Genomic DNA, 16,081 nt, shown 5'->3' with positions numbered 1-16,081 from the left:
ATTCCAATTTGCACCTGCAAATTTCCTATTTTCAGTACCTCACCTAATTTTCTGCTCTCTTCAACTGCACTTCCCTTCCCTTGGAAGCCATTCTGTAACTGAAATGGTCCACCAGTTATCTAGCCTACGCGTCACACCACCTGCCCAGCTTCATTTTTTTTCTCCTAATGTCAACTAGAATATCGGAGATTCCTGTTTGCTGTCTTACCCACACCACCCTCTTCCGGTCTCCTAAGGTTAAGCCTAACAATTTTCATTCCATTGCTCTTTGCGTGGTCCTTAACTAGCTCTCGAGCTTCTTCCTAAATCACCAAGGTTCTCACAAAGCAATTCAAGAACCGACTCGAAGCCTCTCACGAAGCGACCTTGAAGGAATGCCCGAAAATGCAACACGAAGCTCGTATTCCTCGAAAAATGGCAAAAGACCAATTTTCCCGTAAAGAGCCTAGTCAATCAGTTCAGCAAAGTGAACAACGCTCTCGAAGGAAACGCCACAAAACCATTCCAGAAGAACAGCATCGCGGGGCGCAGGCACCATGACCACCTCTGCCTGTGTGTGCAACAAGGACAGTAATCACACTTATGGTGAATGCAAGGTCGGCGAGAGCACGCGGCGAGTCTTCGCCTCCACCGGCTGATGCAGACACTGAATTGTCTTTGCTGCCCTGAACACGCATGGCCATGACAGCGGGCCCTAGTAGTCCTCTGCGCTATGAAGCCAAAAACGATATCCCCAATGAAACCGGCGACACAACGGGCAAGCAAGGAGAGGGACATGTTGAGAAGGAACGCGTTCAGGAAATGTTGAAGAGAGAGAGAGAGAGAAAACATTTATTCGGACCATCGAGGTGGTTGCTCTTGAGGTCGAGTGGGTGGTGTCCTCATTCCAGGACTCCACTGGCTATGGCTGCTCGACGTACTTGCTGGACGAGAGCTTCATGTCCCGCCAGGGTATCGCCGGTCAGCTGTACCTCCCACCGCTCAAATGACGTGCTAGGAGTCTTTAAGTGTTGAGGTTTGCCCTCGCACCCCCACGAGATGTGAAAGAGTGTAGGGCATGTGTCGCCGCACCAGGGGCAGATGCCGCGATATGTATGTGGGAACATTTTACTGTATCTGTGTAGGTTTGGAAATGTGTTGGTCTGTATAAGTCGGAGAGCTACGGCATCTTCAGGGCTGAACTTTTTGTGAGGCGGAGGATAAATCCTGCGGTTGAGTCACTGGATCTCGAGTCGGTCGCAGTAATTGGATGGCAGGGGCATGAAGGTAAAGGGTGGGGATTGATGAGACGATTGGTCTTGCCCCGCTCGGTTGATTAGCGCTCGAGCTCGGGCATTCGCCCTTTCGTTCCCCTCCAGACCCGCGTGACCCGGCGTCCACGTGATTTGATGGTATTCTTGCAGCCTCGGGCCTAGAACCTGAGCCGCGAGCAGCGGTGTTCGTCCGTTCATAAAGTTACGGCAGGCCTGTTGCGAGTCGGCAAGGACATGGACTTCCCTGCCTATCCTGTCTTCTTGCTTTATAACCAGCGCCGCGGCTATGGTCTCAGCCGCAGCTGGGGTCTCTGCCCTTACGGAGGCCGCGAGGGTCAAGGAGCTTTCTCTCCCGTTCATGGCGGCTACCGCGAAGAGGCCCCCTACAGGGTACGCCGCCACGTCCACGTACGCTACGTACGGGTCGCCCTTGAATTGTCGGCGCTGTCTCTCGACACCAGCTTTGCGTCGTCCTTCATGGAGTTCATGACTCATGTGCTTCGGTATCGGGTTCGCCTTGATCTTGCCACTGACCTCAGGCGGGAGTGATCGTTGCCCATCGAGGGCACGGAGCTCCGTTGCCGTTCCAGTCCGGTGGAGGATGGCTCTGCCCGCTGACGTGTTCTGTAGTCTGGCCTTTTGCGAAGCCATAACCGCGTCCGACAGCTCAGCGAAGGTGTTGTGGATCCCGAGGGCCACTAACTTCTCGTTTGAGGTGGTGACAGGGAGACCCAGGGCGGTTTTGTACGCGCCTCTGATGATAGCATCGACTTGTTCTTGGTGGCGTTTGCTTAGCGAGTGATAGTGATACGGCATGCTATACGTTATTCTGCTGATCACCAGAGCCTGGACGAGGCGAAGCGTGTCCTCTTCTCGCATGCCCTTACGGCTTCTTGTAACTCGTTTTATAATCCGCGAGATCTGGTTGGTGGCAGACCTTAGGGTTGGGATGGTGTGGGAGGCTTTCAGGTTGCTCTGGATCCAAAAACCCAGAATCCTAGTCTTATTGCCTTCCGTTATCTTCTGGCCCTCAAGATAGAGGTCGATAGGGCCGGGGGACTTGTAGATTCCTCCTCCGTGCACCCGGATCACTTCGGACTTTTCGGGCGCACAACGCATCCCGCTCGCTGCCGCAAATCTCTCCACGGCCGTCGCGGCCTCTTGAAGGGTCGCCTCTTTTCATGCTTGGGAACCCTTGGTGGACCAGAGCGTGATGTCGTCCGCGTACAGGGCGTAACCTAGGTCGGGGATCTTCCGCAGCTCTTTGGTCAGCGCTGGCATCGCGACATTGAATAGAATCGGGGAGATTATTGCCCCTTGCCGTGTTCCTTTGTTCGGCACGTCGATCGTAATCGATCGAGTCTTGGCTATTCCGATGGTTGCCGTCCGGCCCGTCAGGAACGATTTAACGTAATTAAAGGTGCGCTCCCCGCAGCTGATGTCGTTCAGTCCCTTGAGAATGGCCTCGTGGGAGATGTTATCGAAGGCTCCTTTTAGGTCGAGTGCGAGCAGGAGGTGTTCTCCTCCCTTCGGGATGCCCTTGAGAACTTCTTCCCTAAGGAGTAGGAACGCATCTTGAGCAGAAAGTCCCGGCCTGAAGCCAAGTATGGTGTGCGGGAAGAGGTCACCGTCCTCTATGTAATGTTGGAGGCGGGTTTCGATGACCCTCTCGTACAGCTTGCCGAGGCACGAAGTCAGCGAGATAGGACGCAGGGCGTCGATCGCGGGCTTCTTGCCGGGTTTGGGTATGGTCACGATTTCCGCGTGTTTCCACTCGTTCGGTACGTGGCCCTTGCTCCAGAGTTCCTCGTTTAGGTATTCGGTCAAGTCCTGGATGTGCATGGGGCTCAGGTTTCTAATCATGGCATTGGTGATTCTGTCAATTCCGGGAGCAGTGTTGCGCTGTGAGGCTCGTGCCGCGCCATACACCTCTTCCTCCGTGATGGGAGCGTCCAGTTCTGGTCTTGGTTCTCCTTCATATTTTAGGAGGCAGGGTTGTATAGGGTCGCTACCCAGGTATCTGGTTTTTAGGGCGTCAATCAGATCCTGGTCGTTTCCGGGGAACTTGTGGGCGATTTCTAGAAGCGTCCGACTGGTTGTCGATTTCGCCTTGTCGGGCTCGATCAGGCAGCGTAGGTTGGCCCACGTCTGCGCCGTACTCAAGGTACCCTTAAGCGAGGTGCAAAACTGTACCCAATTTTGCTGCGTCAACTCGTTTGCGTAATTTGTGGCATCGTCTGTTATTTTCTCGATTCGTAGACGTAGTTTCCGGTTTAACCGCTGTCGCTTCCACTGTTTGAGGAGGCCGTTACGGGCTTCCCACAGGTGCAAGAGCCGGCGGTCGACTTCGGGCGTCTCGACCGTGCGCTGGATGGTTTTAGTGGTTTGGATATGGGCGTCCCAGAGGTGCTGCATCCATTCCGCTATGTCCGTTATACCATTTTCGGGCGGGTGGTACTGCCTGAATGCCTCCCAGTCCGTAAGCCTAATTTCGCCAATTGTTCTCTTGAGTTTCGGCGTGGATACCAAGATGCTGAGGATATAGTGATCGCTGCCCAATGTTTTGCCCAGGTGCGCCCATGAGTATTCCCTTACGTTTTTGACAAATGACAGGTCCGGAAACGTGTCTCGACATACACTGTTGCCTACTCGGGTTTGTTGGAGGAGGTTGGTTATCAATTCGAGGCCCATTTGGTCAACCGCATCGAGGAGCGACCTTCCCTTTTGCGTGTCTTGTTGGTAGCACCAAGTCGTGTGTCTAGCGTTCATGTCTCCCACAACTACCAGCTGGTTGCAGCCAGCGGCTCTCACGCTGTCATAAATAATGTTGCGGAAGTCGTCTTTCTCAGTCCTCGGCGTACTGTACAAATTCAGGATCAAAGTGCTACGTCTACCCCTCTTTTGCGGGAGGACTACCACTAGCACGTGATTATTGTCATGATGTTGATAATGTTGTCCCACGGCCGTCACCGTTTTGTGAACTAAAACCGCGACCTTCGGTGATCCCGCGTGTTTAATTACGTAGTAACCCCGTAGCCTGATCGGCTGGTTCCCGACCTCCTGAAGGCAGATGACGTCGGGGGGGTATAGGTGATTTTGGATGAAGAGTTGGAGTGAACTTGCCTTCTTGTTGAAAGAGCGACAATTCCACTGCCAGATCTCGAGGTGTTCGGGCGCGCTGCGTGTGGTGTTAGCCATTGCTGACGTTCATGCCACCGTCGTCGCAGTTGTCGGCGTCCCTGACGTCACCCGTGTTGTTTATGCGCCTGTACGCCTTGATGCGTGGGTTGCTGATCTCGTCGTCGACCCACTTGCGCGAGCCAAACTCAACCTTGCGTATTCTTCTTTCAAGGTCTTCATGGCTTAGTGTGTTCTCCTTGACTTTATTGTTTAATTCGCCCATCTGGTAAAGCATCTGCTGTATCGTAGCATAAATACCTTCGAGGGTGACTACACTTGACTGGACTGCCGCTGCCGAGGCCGCACCGGGGAGCGATGAGGGCGTGGTAGTTCTTGTTGAAGAACCTGCAGGGCACATTAGGGGCCGGATTCTGGAGACTACAGATGATCACGTGCATTGACTCGAGCCGCTTATCGCAGCTTTTGACACGCTGTAAAGATTTTGCTTCACTCCTGTGCTGCTCACGCAGAAGAAGCCCACACACCCAGCTTCGTCTTAGCGCCTTATCCTGAAGGTTCATTTCATCTCCTGGCTACAGACAAGATACAGAGCCAAGTAGTGGCTTCATGGGCGACATTTATGAATGTTCATCAACAAAATGTGGAACTTGCTTTCACCGTTGTGCATCCATTTTTTTATGTCATCACCATTCCCCACCACACCTTTATGTCCACGTTCCCCCTCCCCCTGTGCAGAGTAGCATGCTAGAGAGCGCTAGCTCAAGCCGACCTCTCTGCCTTCTTTCAAATAAAGTATATATCTCTCTCTATCTCTCTGTCTATCTCTCTCTCTCTCAGATGACTCTTCACGCGAGAGCATATAAACGGCGTCCAACTATCCTTCCACAACATTATAAAAAGACATTTTCTCCTATATGAATTAGATCAAGTGCATGTTGTTTCGAATATGATTAGCGAATTGCCAATAATTTTTCATTGCTGACATTGAATTTGGTTACTAAATGTATCAGCTAATATTTTAGTGCTACGCTTGCCAAATGTCTATTCTAGATTGTCAGGAATCGTAAAAGACCCCATTACCAGTTGTTTCCTGCCAAATAAACATAGCTTGGGCATAAACAATGCATGCGGAAGACAATAGTAGGGGTGAGTCAACTGAAATTTGGGGGTGGGCCAACTGAAATGTAGGAGTGGGCCTAGTTGAAGGTTGGGGAGGGTGGGGGCAACATAAAGTTGGAGGTGGGCCAGCTTGAAATTTGGGAGTGGACTATTTGGGGGTGAAACAACTGGAATTGCGGCGTATCTTCAGCATACGTAGACAGTTGCAGTGGACTTTCTGCACACTTTTTTCCACGACGACAACCACCGTTAACACCTATAGCCCGCCCGTCATGAACGCAGATCTCTCACATAAAGTGGGCGCATTATCATCATCATCGGCCTATGTTGCTGTGCATTGCAGGATGAGGGCCTCTTCCTGCGAAATCCAAAACCTTTCACCTGCGCCGACTGATTCTAACTTGCGCCTGCGAATTTCTTATTTCATTAATTCACCTAGTTTTCTGCCATCCTCAACTGCGTTTCCCTTAACTTGGCATCCATTCCACAACTCTAATAGTCCACCGCTTATCCATCCTATGCATTACATGGTATTCCCAGCTCTGTTTTCTTTCTTAATATCAATTAGGACATTGGCTGTCCCCGTTTGCTCTCTCACCCACACTGCTCTATTCCTGTCTCTGACACAGGGCGTGTAGGCGCAAAGCCGCAATTAATTACAGTAGGGTATAGGTGACACTACCGAAGTGCTAGCACGTCAAAAAACACTTCTGTGTCCGCCGCAGTAGCTTGACGGCTATAGCATTGCTCGATGTCACGGCTTCGATCCCCGCCGTGGGAGTCGGCTTTACCCAGGAGCGAAATACAATAACGGTCGTCTGATTTCGGAACACGTTAAAGAAAACCAGGGCATCAAAGTTAATGCAGAGTACGCCGCTACGGCGTGCCTCATAATCCGATAGTGTTTTGGCACGTGGAGCACCATAGTTCTGCCAACACGTCTGCCTCGATGCAATATGCCATGTGAAGCAATGACAATGCGTAATGCTCTCACCGGTTACAAATAGTGGCGCACAACAACGCCTCTAGCAAACATGGCTAGCTGTATGTTGTGTACTATACAGGAACAAGCAGTAGTGCACTCAAAGTAACATTTATCATCAACTCACTACTCTCGTATTGTACTGTACGCTGCAGAAATCATACATTCGCAGTCAGCATTACTGCTAATTGACGTCAATCAGAGCAAACAGCACAGAAAGGTTCGCGTACATCGATTCGCACAGTGCGTGGGACCCGCATATGATTTTTACACTATTATTTTTTGTATGCTTAAGGATAGCACTCATTATTGCAATATTTTAATTCGCAGTGAGCGGCTGTTCTACCCACGGTATAATTGATTTAAACGGCTTCAATCCCATGGCCACTACGTCACTGCCAATTTCCATGAGATCGTAGTAGTCAAAATGGGATACAAGTCACAGAGAAATCAGAAGGCTGATGAACGGCAAGAAGGCAGAAGCGTGCACAAAACCTCAGGAAAATTAAACAACTTCTTGAGCTGCGTGGTCAGAGGGACTTGCTATGGTTTCAACGTCTAATAAACATCCTCAAAAATTTGAACCGAGCTGGGTCGACAAAAATGCGGGCATATTTGGAGAGCTTAAATGTAAAAGGTGACCTAAGGTTAAGAAACCATAACGTTGACAGGGTAGCCAAATTTTGCCACAATTGGCTGTTGATGCAGTTCATCTAAAACCATATGGCGTGAAATAAGGCGAGAATGTCGGTAAGTGTTGAAGAGAGGTCAAGTACGTAGGTCCTGTGGCCGACGCCAGCGCCCGGCAGCTCTCAGGCGACTGCACGTATAAGCAAGGTGCCTGGCCTTCAGTCGTTACGGGGTGATTCGGGTCTGAAATACTAGACGCGGACTCCACCACATTAAATACAGTTCACTCCACGGTGTCATAATTCAATGGTTTGTACGGATCCTCGGGCAGTGAGGATGAGAATTGCCCCACGTGCCGACTGCCTCCGTCCTCGAAGTGCCAACATTGCTTACCCCCCGTAATCGCTTAGTTTTTATTGGGTTCAGCTGGTAATCACGAGGTCGGGGGGTCAAATCCGAGCCACGGAAACTGTAATTCCAGGGGTATGAAATGCGAACACACCGGTGTACTTAGGGTTACGCGCACGTTAAAGAACCCCAAGTGGTCTAAATTCCGGAATCCCCTGCTACGATGCTCACACGAGCCTCATAATGAGATCATGCTTTTGGCACGTAAAACTCCACAAATTATTATATAACATTCGTTAGGGATGTCCTTGGCAGTCGCTAAACTCTTGAATAGAAGTAAGTGTCACGTCGTTGAGGTCATTGAGTATGTGGGTAGCCTTTATGTCGTTCTACACCTGCTAGACTACGTTGCGGCTACATTAAAAAGGCGGAACGGCAACGTGGTAGACAATATGGAGAACACACAGATGCCGCATATATTACTGCACGATAATTTTAAATAGCAGTCTTCCTTTACGCACGTTGATACGCATGACAGAAGACTGCTTTGGGAAGTAACTGCAAGTACTCTGTATGTCATACCAAGGCTGTACCTGGCCCGGAGGCCAGTAATTGTGACGTAATATTGCGAGCACCTTCGGCCATATCATGCTAACGGATGACGACACAGAGATAGCTTGCTCAATTCTTGCGTCGCGACTTTTGCGTCAAGGTGCAAAACCAACATATCCATGCATATGCCTTAATGCTCAAGCACATCTCGATTGAGTGCGCATGAGTGCGGATACCAAGGCCACCAAGGAAATGATTGGGGGCACCTTAACGAAATCGATAGATCAATATCAAAGCCGTCCACGATGGCATCTCTCGTATATTCTAAGAACAGTTTACACCCTTTGGCGTGCCCCTTTTGCCACACAACAATAATAGTCATCTGCCTTGATGCGTTTCCTTTCTTTAACGCTGCGAGCCCGGTACATCCCAGTAACGAACGGCACGCGCGTTATCAGCATGATAGCATTGCCGACAGGAAATAGCATTGATAGCATTGCCGACAGGAGCAGGAGTACAACAGAGTGTCCTCGCTGTCAGTAAATGTGACTCTTCCTCGGGTCAGTTCCTGCCGAAGCATTCACGTAGCGTCGGCATTCTGCCGACGCCACTTCTATCGCCGTGGCAGTGGGAGCGGCGTCTCCCAGTAAAACGCGTGAAAAAGCCGAAAATACTGCATCGCGAAGGAACAGTGGTCTCTACAAGAATCACTTCGTCTTCCTCCCTCGCGGCTCATTAGACACAGTCACGTTACCAGTAGGCTGCCCACGTACGTATGTTTACTCACATTTAAAATGCATGTCACGCTTGTCGCTGTTTTCCGCTCGACTGCTTACTGTGCAGAGGCTACGACTTCTGTGACATATGTTAGGCTTGAGCGAAGTGAACATAAGTAATTTTCATGTGGCGATCTGCCGCTGCTCTTGGATGTGAGTGCTGCATAGGTAGCGGTGTAGACTGGTCAAGACGTTTACGTTCCTAGTCGTAGAACAAAAAGTCACAATTGGCTCGCCAACGTAATTGAAAAGAAGCCAGGTGGCGACCTGCATTTCATCCATCATAAGACTGACCGACTTATTGCAACGGCAATATATAGAAAGCTATAGCTGATCCAAAACAAATGGCTTGACAATGTGCAAGATCACCATTCATGAATGTATCCTTTAAGCTCACGTATTTCTTCGGATATTGAAACGGTCGATATTATCACGGAAATGAAAACGGTTTTTGAGTAGATTTGAAATATTCAGTGCTTGCAGTACAATCAAATACTCGAAGAGAGATGAACAGGGCCTGTAACAGGTTACTCGTCTGCCCATGTCCCTTCTTAATCTTTTCTCTCCTGGAGTACTTTGTCCTAGAAGCACGGTAATTGTTACGATTGCCTAGTTTCCAACGAGCAGAGCTTTCAGTTTAAGCCTTGCTTCCAGTCAACCTTGCGTGAAATCACAAGGTAAATGAATCACCCTTATTAGCAATTAGAATAGGACCTAAGCTCAGGAGCATTCAGAAGAAGAGCCACCAGTTCTTTTCCACACTTTATTTTTAACGCATATTCGTTGGAAAGGGTCACACATGAACGATACAGAAAAAATTAAAAAATGGAAACTGGTGAAGCATACAGGCATCCTCCTACAAATCGCCAATAATAATTACCACTCAGAATACTTTCTCCAGTATTTGTTCACGTTTTCCATATTGACACATCTAATTACGTCCGCCTAACAAACGACACTAATACATAGTGATCTAAGTCCTATGATACAACATGAGAAACGTGACAGCACCTGTAGAGGCTTTATTTTTGAGCCGGAGACAGAAGCTCAAACTTTACCCAGAGCTGGTCGCCCTTCGCGTAGCCTTCAGATTCCAGATCTTCAATGTCACAGGAATGGTTTATGTAACCTGCTTTATTACTCTTTCCTGTAGGCCTGCCGTAAAACTCGAGACTACTACCAGTCTGCGCCGGCAACTCCCGGCTGCTCTTCGACTGACCTATGAAACTGAGCTTGATGATCTGATTGAATGGCCATTGCAGGAACTCATCGATGACTCCCTTGTGAAGCTGTATAAACGCACGCACTGACACAGAGCTCTCAGTTTTCATAAGACACACCCCCGGAGAGATGTAATAGCCGCACAGGTAAATCGCATCACTAGAATAACTGGCCCAACCCACTGCTATCGCGTTTTCTTTTAGTGATTTGAGTCCCTTAACATAAAACTCGTAGCTTGAAACGTCTAGTGTATTCTGTCCGAGGAGGTGATCTTTTCTCACAGCCGATTCCTTTTGACCGCATTCCGTTTCACTGGTCTTTGATGCAGCAATGCGGACAGCGGTATTTTCGCACTTAATGCAGATCGTCTGAGTTGCCCGTTCCAACGCTTTCACAAAAACACCTTCAAGGGCCTGCACCCTTTGTGAAACTTTCTTTAGTAGGTTTTCATCGGTGTTGAAATATTGCCTTAAGTCGGCATTGGTCTGTCCCAGCTCCTCGAGACATTTCGTTGCCGTGCCTTCCAAAACTGCGACTTTTCCACCTAAATCGCTCATAATTTGCAAAACATCGTTAAGCTTCTTGCCTTGCGCGGCTAAGCCTTCTTTAATTTGGGTAACGTAGGCAATCGTGACTTCATTAGTGGCACGGGCTTGCTGTTGTGATGACTGTATCACCGTCTCTCTTAACGCATTTAGAATGTGTGAAACTTCGTTCAATTTATCGTAGTGGGCGTTGCTGTTTCGCGCAACCTGATCAAGCCCAGACCTCATTTCCGCAACCCGTTCTTCCAATATTGTCTCCAAAGCAGCGAGCATTGCTTCCTGCATTGAGTCGACCAATGGCTTCCGATTTACACGCTTGCTCTGCACAGAATGAGAGCTGCAGTTACTTCTGCGGTGCGCGCACATATTACAGAGCCAGACGAACGCCAAGCACTTAGAACAGCGCGCAGAGTGGTAAGCACAGTCTTCGTAAAAGTGTGTGGGCATGTCTGACGCAGCCATCACCACCTCGCAGCCATTGTCTTCATTCCAACACTTTACCTGCAACACAGAAAATGTTATTTTGCAGCAGCACCTAATAACTCCGAAAATCAACGCAAATGTGCGGTTGCTCACCTGGAAATACTAGTTATTACAAGTTAGAATACTGTTTAGAGTCAACTGCACAAACGTTTACTAAATTACTGTAAATCAATCTGCAGTTCTGTAAAGAGTGGCACAAAAGTGATGGTCGTAGTTTCTCAGCATTTCTGATTCTCAACCACGCAGATTGCTAACTGCCACAGCAGTCATGAGGTCCGAGTTCAACTTTATCACAATTTACGACTTGACAAACATGAAGCAGACTGCAAGAGCAATAGACATTTTGCCTCACTGATCAATGTTACCCAGCAGGAAAAAGTTTAAAGTGCATAAATGATATCAGACGCATGCCTCGTTTCAGGAGCAGATACGGTGGGTGAAAGCTACGCTGTCAACTCTCTAAACAATTCAACAACTGTGGCAAAGGAAAAGTATAGCGTGAGTAACATACCTGAGTTACTTGAATAGCGCATAAATGTTATTGTACGAAAGTATCATTTTATCTTGAAACACAAAAGTTGCCACCAAAGATGAAATAGTACTTCGTTGTGTCGCTTCCTTGTTCGCTATGCTTTTTCACAAATGCATCACTGAAGCGCTGTGTACGTAAGCGTTCTAACATGTTCTCATCTCGTCGATAACCATGTACGTACGATAACCATGTACTTACGTACAGCCTTATGATTTTTGTTCCTCACACAATAGCCATTCACTTGAACCTCTTCGACATTTTATAAACAAGAATTACGTGTGCATCATGTATGTATTCAGTAGGTTACTATGAATGCATTCAAAACGACCCGCACTCGCGTGCCGCACTTGTTACGTTTATGGAACCCAGTACATCAAGAAGCCAATTATGGCTTTTTTTTACAGCGTTTCGCGACATTTCGTGTCGAAATAAACACTTCATTATTTATTCTTTCATTTTATTCTTTATTCTTGCTAGCGTTAGCAAGTGCCACCTGATAAGCTTCCGCAATGGGGACGCGCGTCGACAAATGCCCCCAAACCGTAACTTCCGGTTATCGAGCAGAAAAGTGCAGATTTGAAGGCTTCGACGTGGTGCGACTTCATTAAGGTTTGACTAGCGTTCCTCGTGCCAACGACAAAATTACCAGCAGCACTAGTACAACAGCGCACACCTAGGTGGTCCACATGCAACTCACCAAGTGGCGTAGAGCTGTCTTCTGTACAAGGTTCCATTTTCAATCTGACTCTCATCTGACACTGGTATATCAACATTGGCTTATCAACACTGGCATGAACATTTTGACAGCATTGGTCGTCAAGTATAATAAATACGCCCTTTTTTAAATCGCACTCAGCACAAACGATGAGGCAGTACTCAGAAGAACGCATGCTCGTGTTTACGTGAACATGAGCGTCACACTTCAAACGCAAATGCTGCTCCGAGGAATCGTGCACAAAGGACACGCTAGGCAAAAGAAGCTGCTAATTCCTTATAACCGACCGTGTGCAACAGACAACGTTAACCAAACTCTACAGAGTAAAAAAAAAGGATTAAAAAGCATGGTACAACATACCATTAAAAGACCTACGATGCTCGGTCGTCAGAGCTCTGGCGACATAGCGCCGTAGGTGTTAAAATCGTATCTTGCACCGTGTTTTGTAAACATTTTTTTTCTTTTAATCCATTAGATAACATTAGCTGGGGCACACAATGTATGGCTGATTAAGCTATGAAGTTTCTGTTTTGTCACTATAATTCGAATATGAAATATGCTTTAATACAAACTCTGCTATACAACATTGAGAAGAAACATCAAGTCCGTTCTCATACTCTGCACTCTACAGATAATAAGTTGTGAATTACCAAAACGGTGTTTTAGATGGCAGTTCTGTACAAAAGCCGCAGCTCCGCCTGAGAGGCGAGACATCAATTGCGGTAGCAAATAATTGCACAGCTATACGAAGTAACGATAGCAGCTTCATCGGCCGTATAAACATACAAACATTCGCTTTCTGACTAAATTAACAAGCATCGTGTCCCGCGTGCACAGACAAGCATGAACACTTCTTACTCTATGATTGCGGACATTCGCTGTCAAAATGCTGCCGTGACGAACAGCGGCAGCGACGGCAGCAGCGAGTGAATTAACCTTCGCGTTTCAACCTCTGGCTTCAACGCGAAGTAAGCGGCGAGGACAGAGCGCCTACGAAGCTATCAGCCCTCGGCGCACCTAGACTCTGTCCCCCCATCGCAAATTGCTTTCAAGATAGGGCCCGTGGCGGCTGCGCTCAGCCGTGTCATACGCAGCCGCAGACGGACTAGAGCGCCTACCTACCCTACCCTCCCCTGCGATGGAAGCGCGGCGTCTTCCATCGCGTGCGATGGAAGACGCCGCGCTTCCTCCGCACTTTCTCCCCTTTAGCGCGAGATCGGGCCGCCGCCCTCGGCTTACCTTCGCACGCTTTAACTCGCACACATAGCATACGAGGCACGGTCACAATGTGACCGTACTTGGACTTTATACGCAACGACACGACGACGTCGTTGGCGGCGGCGGTGGTTCTCTTGATTGTCGATATAATTGCTATCGCAACCGAAATATTTTACAGTATATAAAGCTTTGCTTCGGGTGACGAGGGAAGGACTGGCAGTCAGCGCGCGGCGAGCCTTTCCTTCTTTCTGGCTTGTGCGCGCAGGCATAGAGGTACTGGAATGCATTGTCATCGTGCGTTGTTGACAATTTCGAGCTGCTTTAGCCAGTTATTGGAAATATTTACGGGATGTGAAGTAATTCAAACGAGTCGGAGAACCACGTCGCCGTGTTGTCGTTTTTTACCATCCTCTTGCCCGTGTCTTGCGTTGCGCTGTTACGAACCTCACAATGACTTCTAACCAGCGCCGTGTTGTCATTTTTTACCATCATGTTGTATGTGTCTTGTGTTGCGCTGTTACAAATCTTACAATGAATTCTAACAGCGCGGTGTTGTCGTTTTTTACTATCATTTTTTATGTGTCTTGTCTTGCGCTGTTACAAATCTTACAATGAATTCTAACAGCACGATGTTGTCGTTTTTTTAGCATTCTTTTGTCCGTGTCTTGTGTTTCGCTTTTACGAACCTAACAATGAATTCAAACAACGCCGTGTTGTCGTTTTTTACCATCGATTTGTCTGTGTCTTGTGTTGCGTTGTTACGAACCTTACATTGAATTCTAACAGCGCAGTTTAGTCGTTCTTTACCATCCCTTTGTCCCCGTCTTGTGTTGCGCTATTACGATCCTTACAACGTCCTACTGTGGCGCAGAAGGTACAGAACCCTGAAATGTTGCTTGAAACATGTAGTACTTTTCTCTGACAAGGCTGTCACCATTCTTCTCGAAACAAGCATCATGCATTACCTTCATGCTCGCCACACCACTGCGTATAAGTCTGACGCTGTGCATCCACCCGACGTGGAGTTTGCCCTTGTGCCAAGCTTGTGAAACATGCACTGTAATCATAGATAATGCTAAAAAATAAAGTTGTTACCGTTGTGGTGGATAAGCATACATACTCCATGAGATCAGTCCTTCCATAGAAATGAAGTAAAGAAAACTGTACGCATCGCCATTACTTGTACAGAAGTTCACTAACCGTCTTACGAAAGCTTCGCTTCGCATCAATTGTACTTGTGCGCTGGACCTGAATATCGGTTCTGTCATAGTGCTGTACGGCTGAGGCGCATGTCGACCATGTCAAGTACATCATGTCTTTTGATTACCACCCTTGAATGCTGAGTAGAAGCTCCGCTTTCTCTGCAATGCCCAACACGGTGGTAAAGGGAGGCTTTCGCCACTGAACTGTGCAGAGCGTCACTTAAAAAGTTAACCCAACGTTGGTTCTACCGGGATTACTTTAACTGCACTCCCAGTTTGCTTTCTGCCTCGCTTCAATAAGCTACGACAGCCATTTCAGGATAATACAGAGACACGAAATATTTTTTCCCGCACTTTTTTTTCTTACCTTCCGCCTCAGCAGGTTTTCCAAAGGAAAGTCTCCCCACTGAACGTTGTCTTCAAGAAACGGGCCACCGTCGAGTGGACAGGCTTGTGGATCGGCGACCAGCGACTGCTCGTAGCAGGTGTTGCACAGCACGTGCCTGCACGGTAGAATGACGGTCACCCTGGGCAGCAGACCACATGCACTGCATACTCGTTGTGCCGGTATGGAATCGACGAAATGCAAAGTTCGCCAGTCCACTTCCTTGGAAAAACCGAACAGAGTATAGCGCTGGATTTCATGAGCCATCAGGCACGGCAGATCCGTCGAAGCGCTAACGCATTACCAACAGTTCTGCAGAACGAAAAAAATGCCGTCGGTGCTGTATCCTTGCGACTGTAAGACAACAAGGCTGCAATAAGACTGCAAGGAGCATGTGCTAGCCACCCGTCTATCGCTTTGAATGACAGTGAAATTAACTTGCTCTATAATGGAGGACAGTGTGTTGATTATGCTGCATTTCTAAATGCTGTTATCACGTGTAATGGATGCTCTGTTGCCCATGCGCGGTGATCATGAGCTGGTTCTCGAGGGTGAATATTTGCTGTTTTAGGAATAAAGTTCAGTTGACACTCTGCGGTGGTCTTTGAGTCATTTTCTTGTTCCCGTCGTTTAGCGTGCACAAAACTGTCCACAGCGAAGTCAAACCAACTAGCTCGCCTTTCAGTCTTCTTGCGACTATCAACGCGATAACGACAAACCCGCTTCACAATCATTTTAGGCGCCGCTAGTTGGTCTTCACGGGAAAAAGTTATATGTAGCTCTGGCTGCGTCGACAATGTGGGCAGCAGCGTTGTCGCCTATTAAGGAATCCAGTAATGAGGCTGATTTATATCAGTCGCAAACGTTGGAATAAACTTGTCCAAAATACGTGCCATTTCTTGTGACCTCAAGCGGCCGACCAGAAAAAAAGTGCAGCTTGGTGGTAAGATTGGATTGTGGGATTTCACGTGCCAAAACC

The 16,081-nt window shown here is 48.1% G+C and overlaps 2 protein-coding genes across 3 annotated transcripts in view; both read right to left on the bottom strand.

Annotated features, from left to right (window-relative positions):
* LOC135904201 (uncharacterized) overlaps positions 1–8,883 on the bottom strand; it is a 56,063-nt gene extending 47,180 nt beyond the window's left edge. The window contains exon 1 of the mRNA XM_070527125.1: positions 8,813–8,883. The gene's annotated coding sequence lies outside the window, so the exon portion shown is untranslated. The remainder of the gene's footprint in view (positions 1–8,812) is intronic.
* Positions 8,884–9,550: 667 nt separating this feature from the next.
* LOC139046641 (TNF receptor-associated factor 6-like) lies at positions 9,551–15,544 on the bottom strand. Of its 2 annotated transcripts, XM_065434843.2 has the most exons (3): positions 15,274–15,544; positions 15,085–15,220; positions 9,551–11,068 (listed from the first exon to the last, which is right to left on the bottom strand). In XM_065434843.2, the coding sequence occupies exons 1-3, from the start codon at positions 15,360–15,362 to the stop codon at positions 9,824–9,826; spliced, it is 1,470 nt and encodes a 489-aa protein (XP_065290915.1). In that variant the 5' UTR covers positions 15,363–15,544; the 3' UTR covers positions 9,551–9,823. The 2 variants fall into 2 exon arrangements, with proteins under 2 accessions (XP_065290915.1, XP_065290914.1); XM_065434842.1 differs by having other exon boundaries at positions 15,085–15,543.
* Positions 15,545–16,081: the final 537 nt, after the last annotated feature.

This window comes from Dermacentor albipictus, chromosome 10, assembly GCF_038994185.2.
Source record: "Dermacentor albipictus isolate Rhodes 1998 colony chromosome 10, USDA_Dalb.pri_finalv2, whole genome shotgun sequence".
Lineage (NCBI taxonomy): Eukaryota > Metazoa > Arthropoda > Arachnida > Ixodida > Ixodidae > Dermacentor > Dermacentor albipictus.
This window is presented reverse-complemented; position numbering and strand designations above follow the sequence as displayed.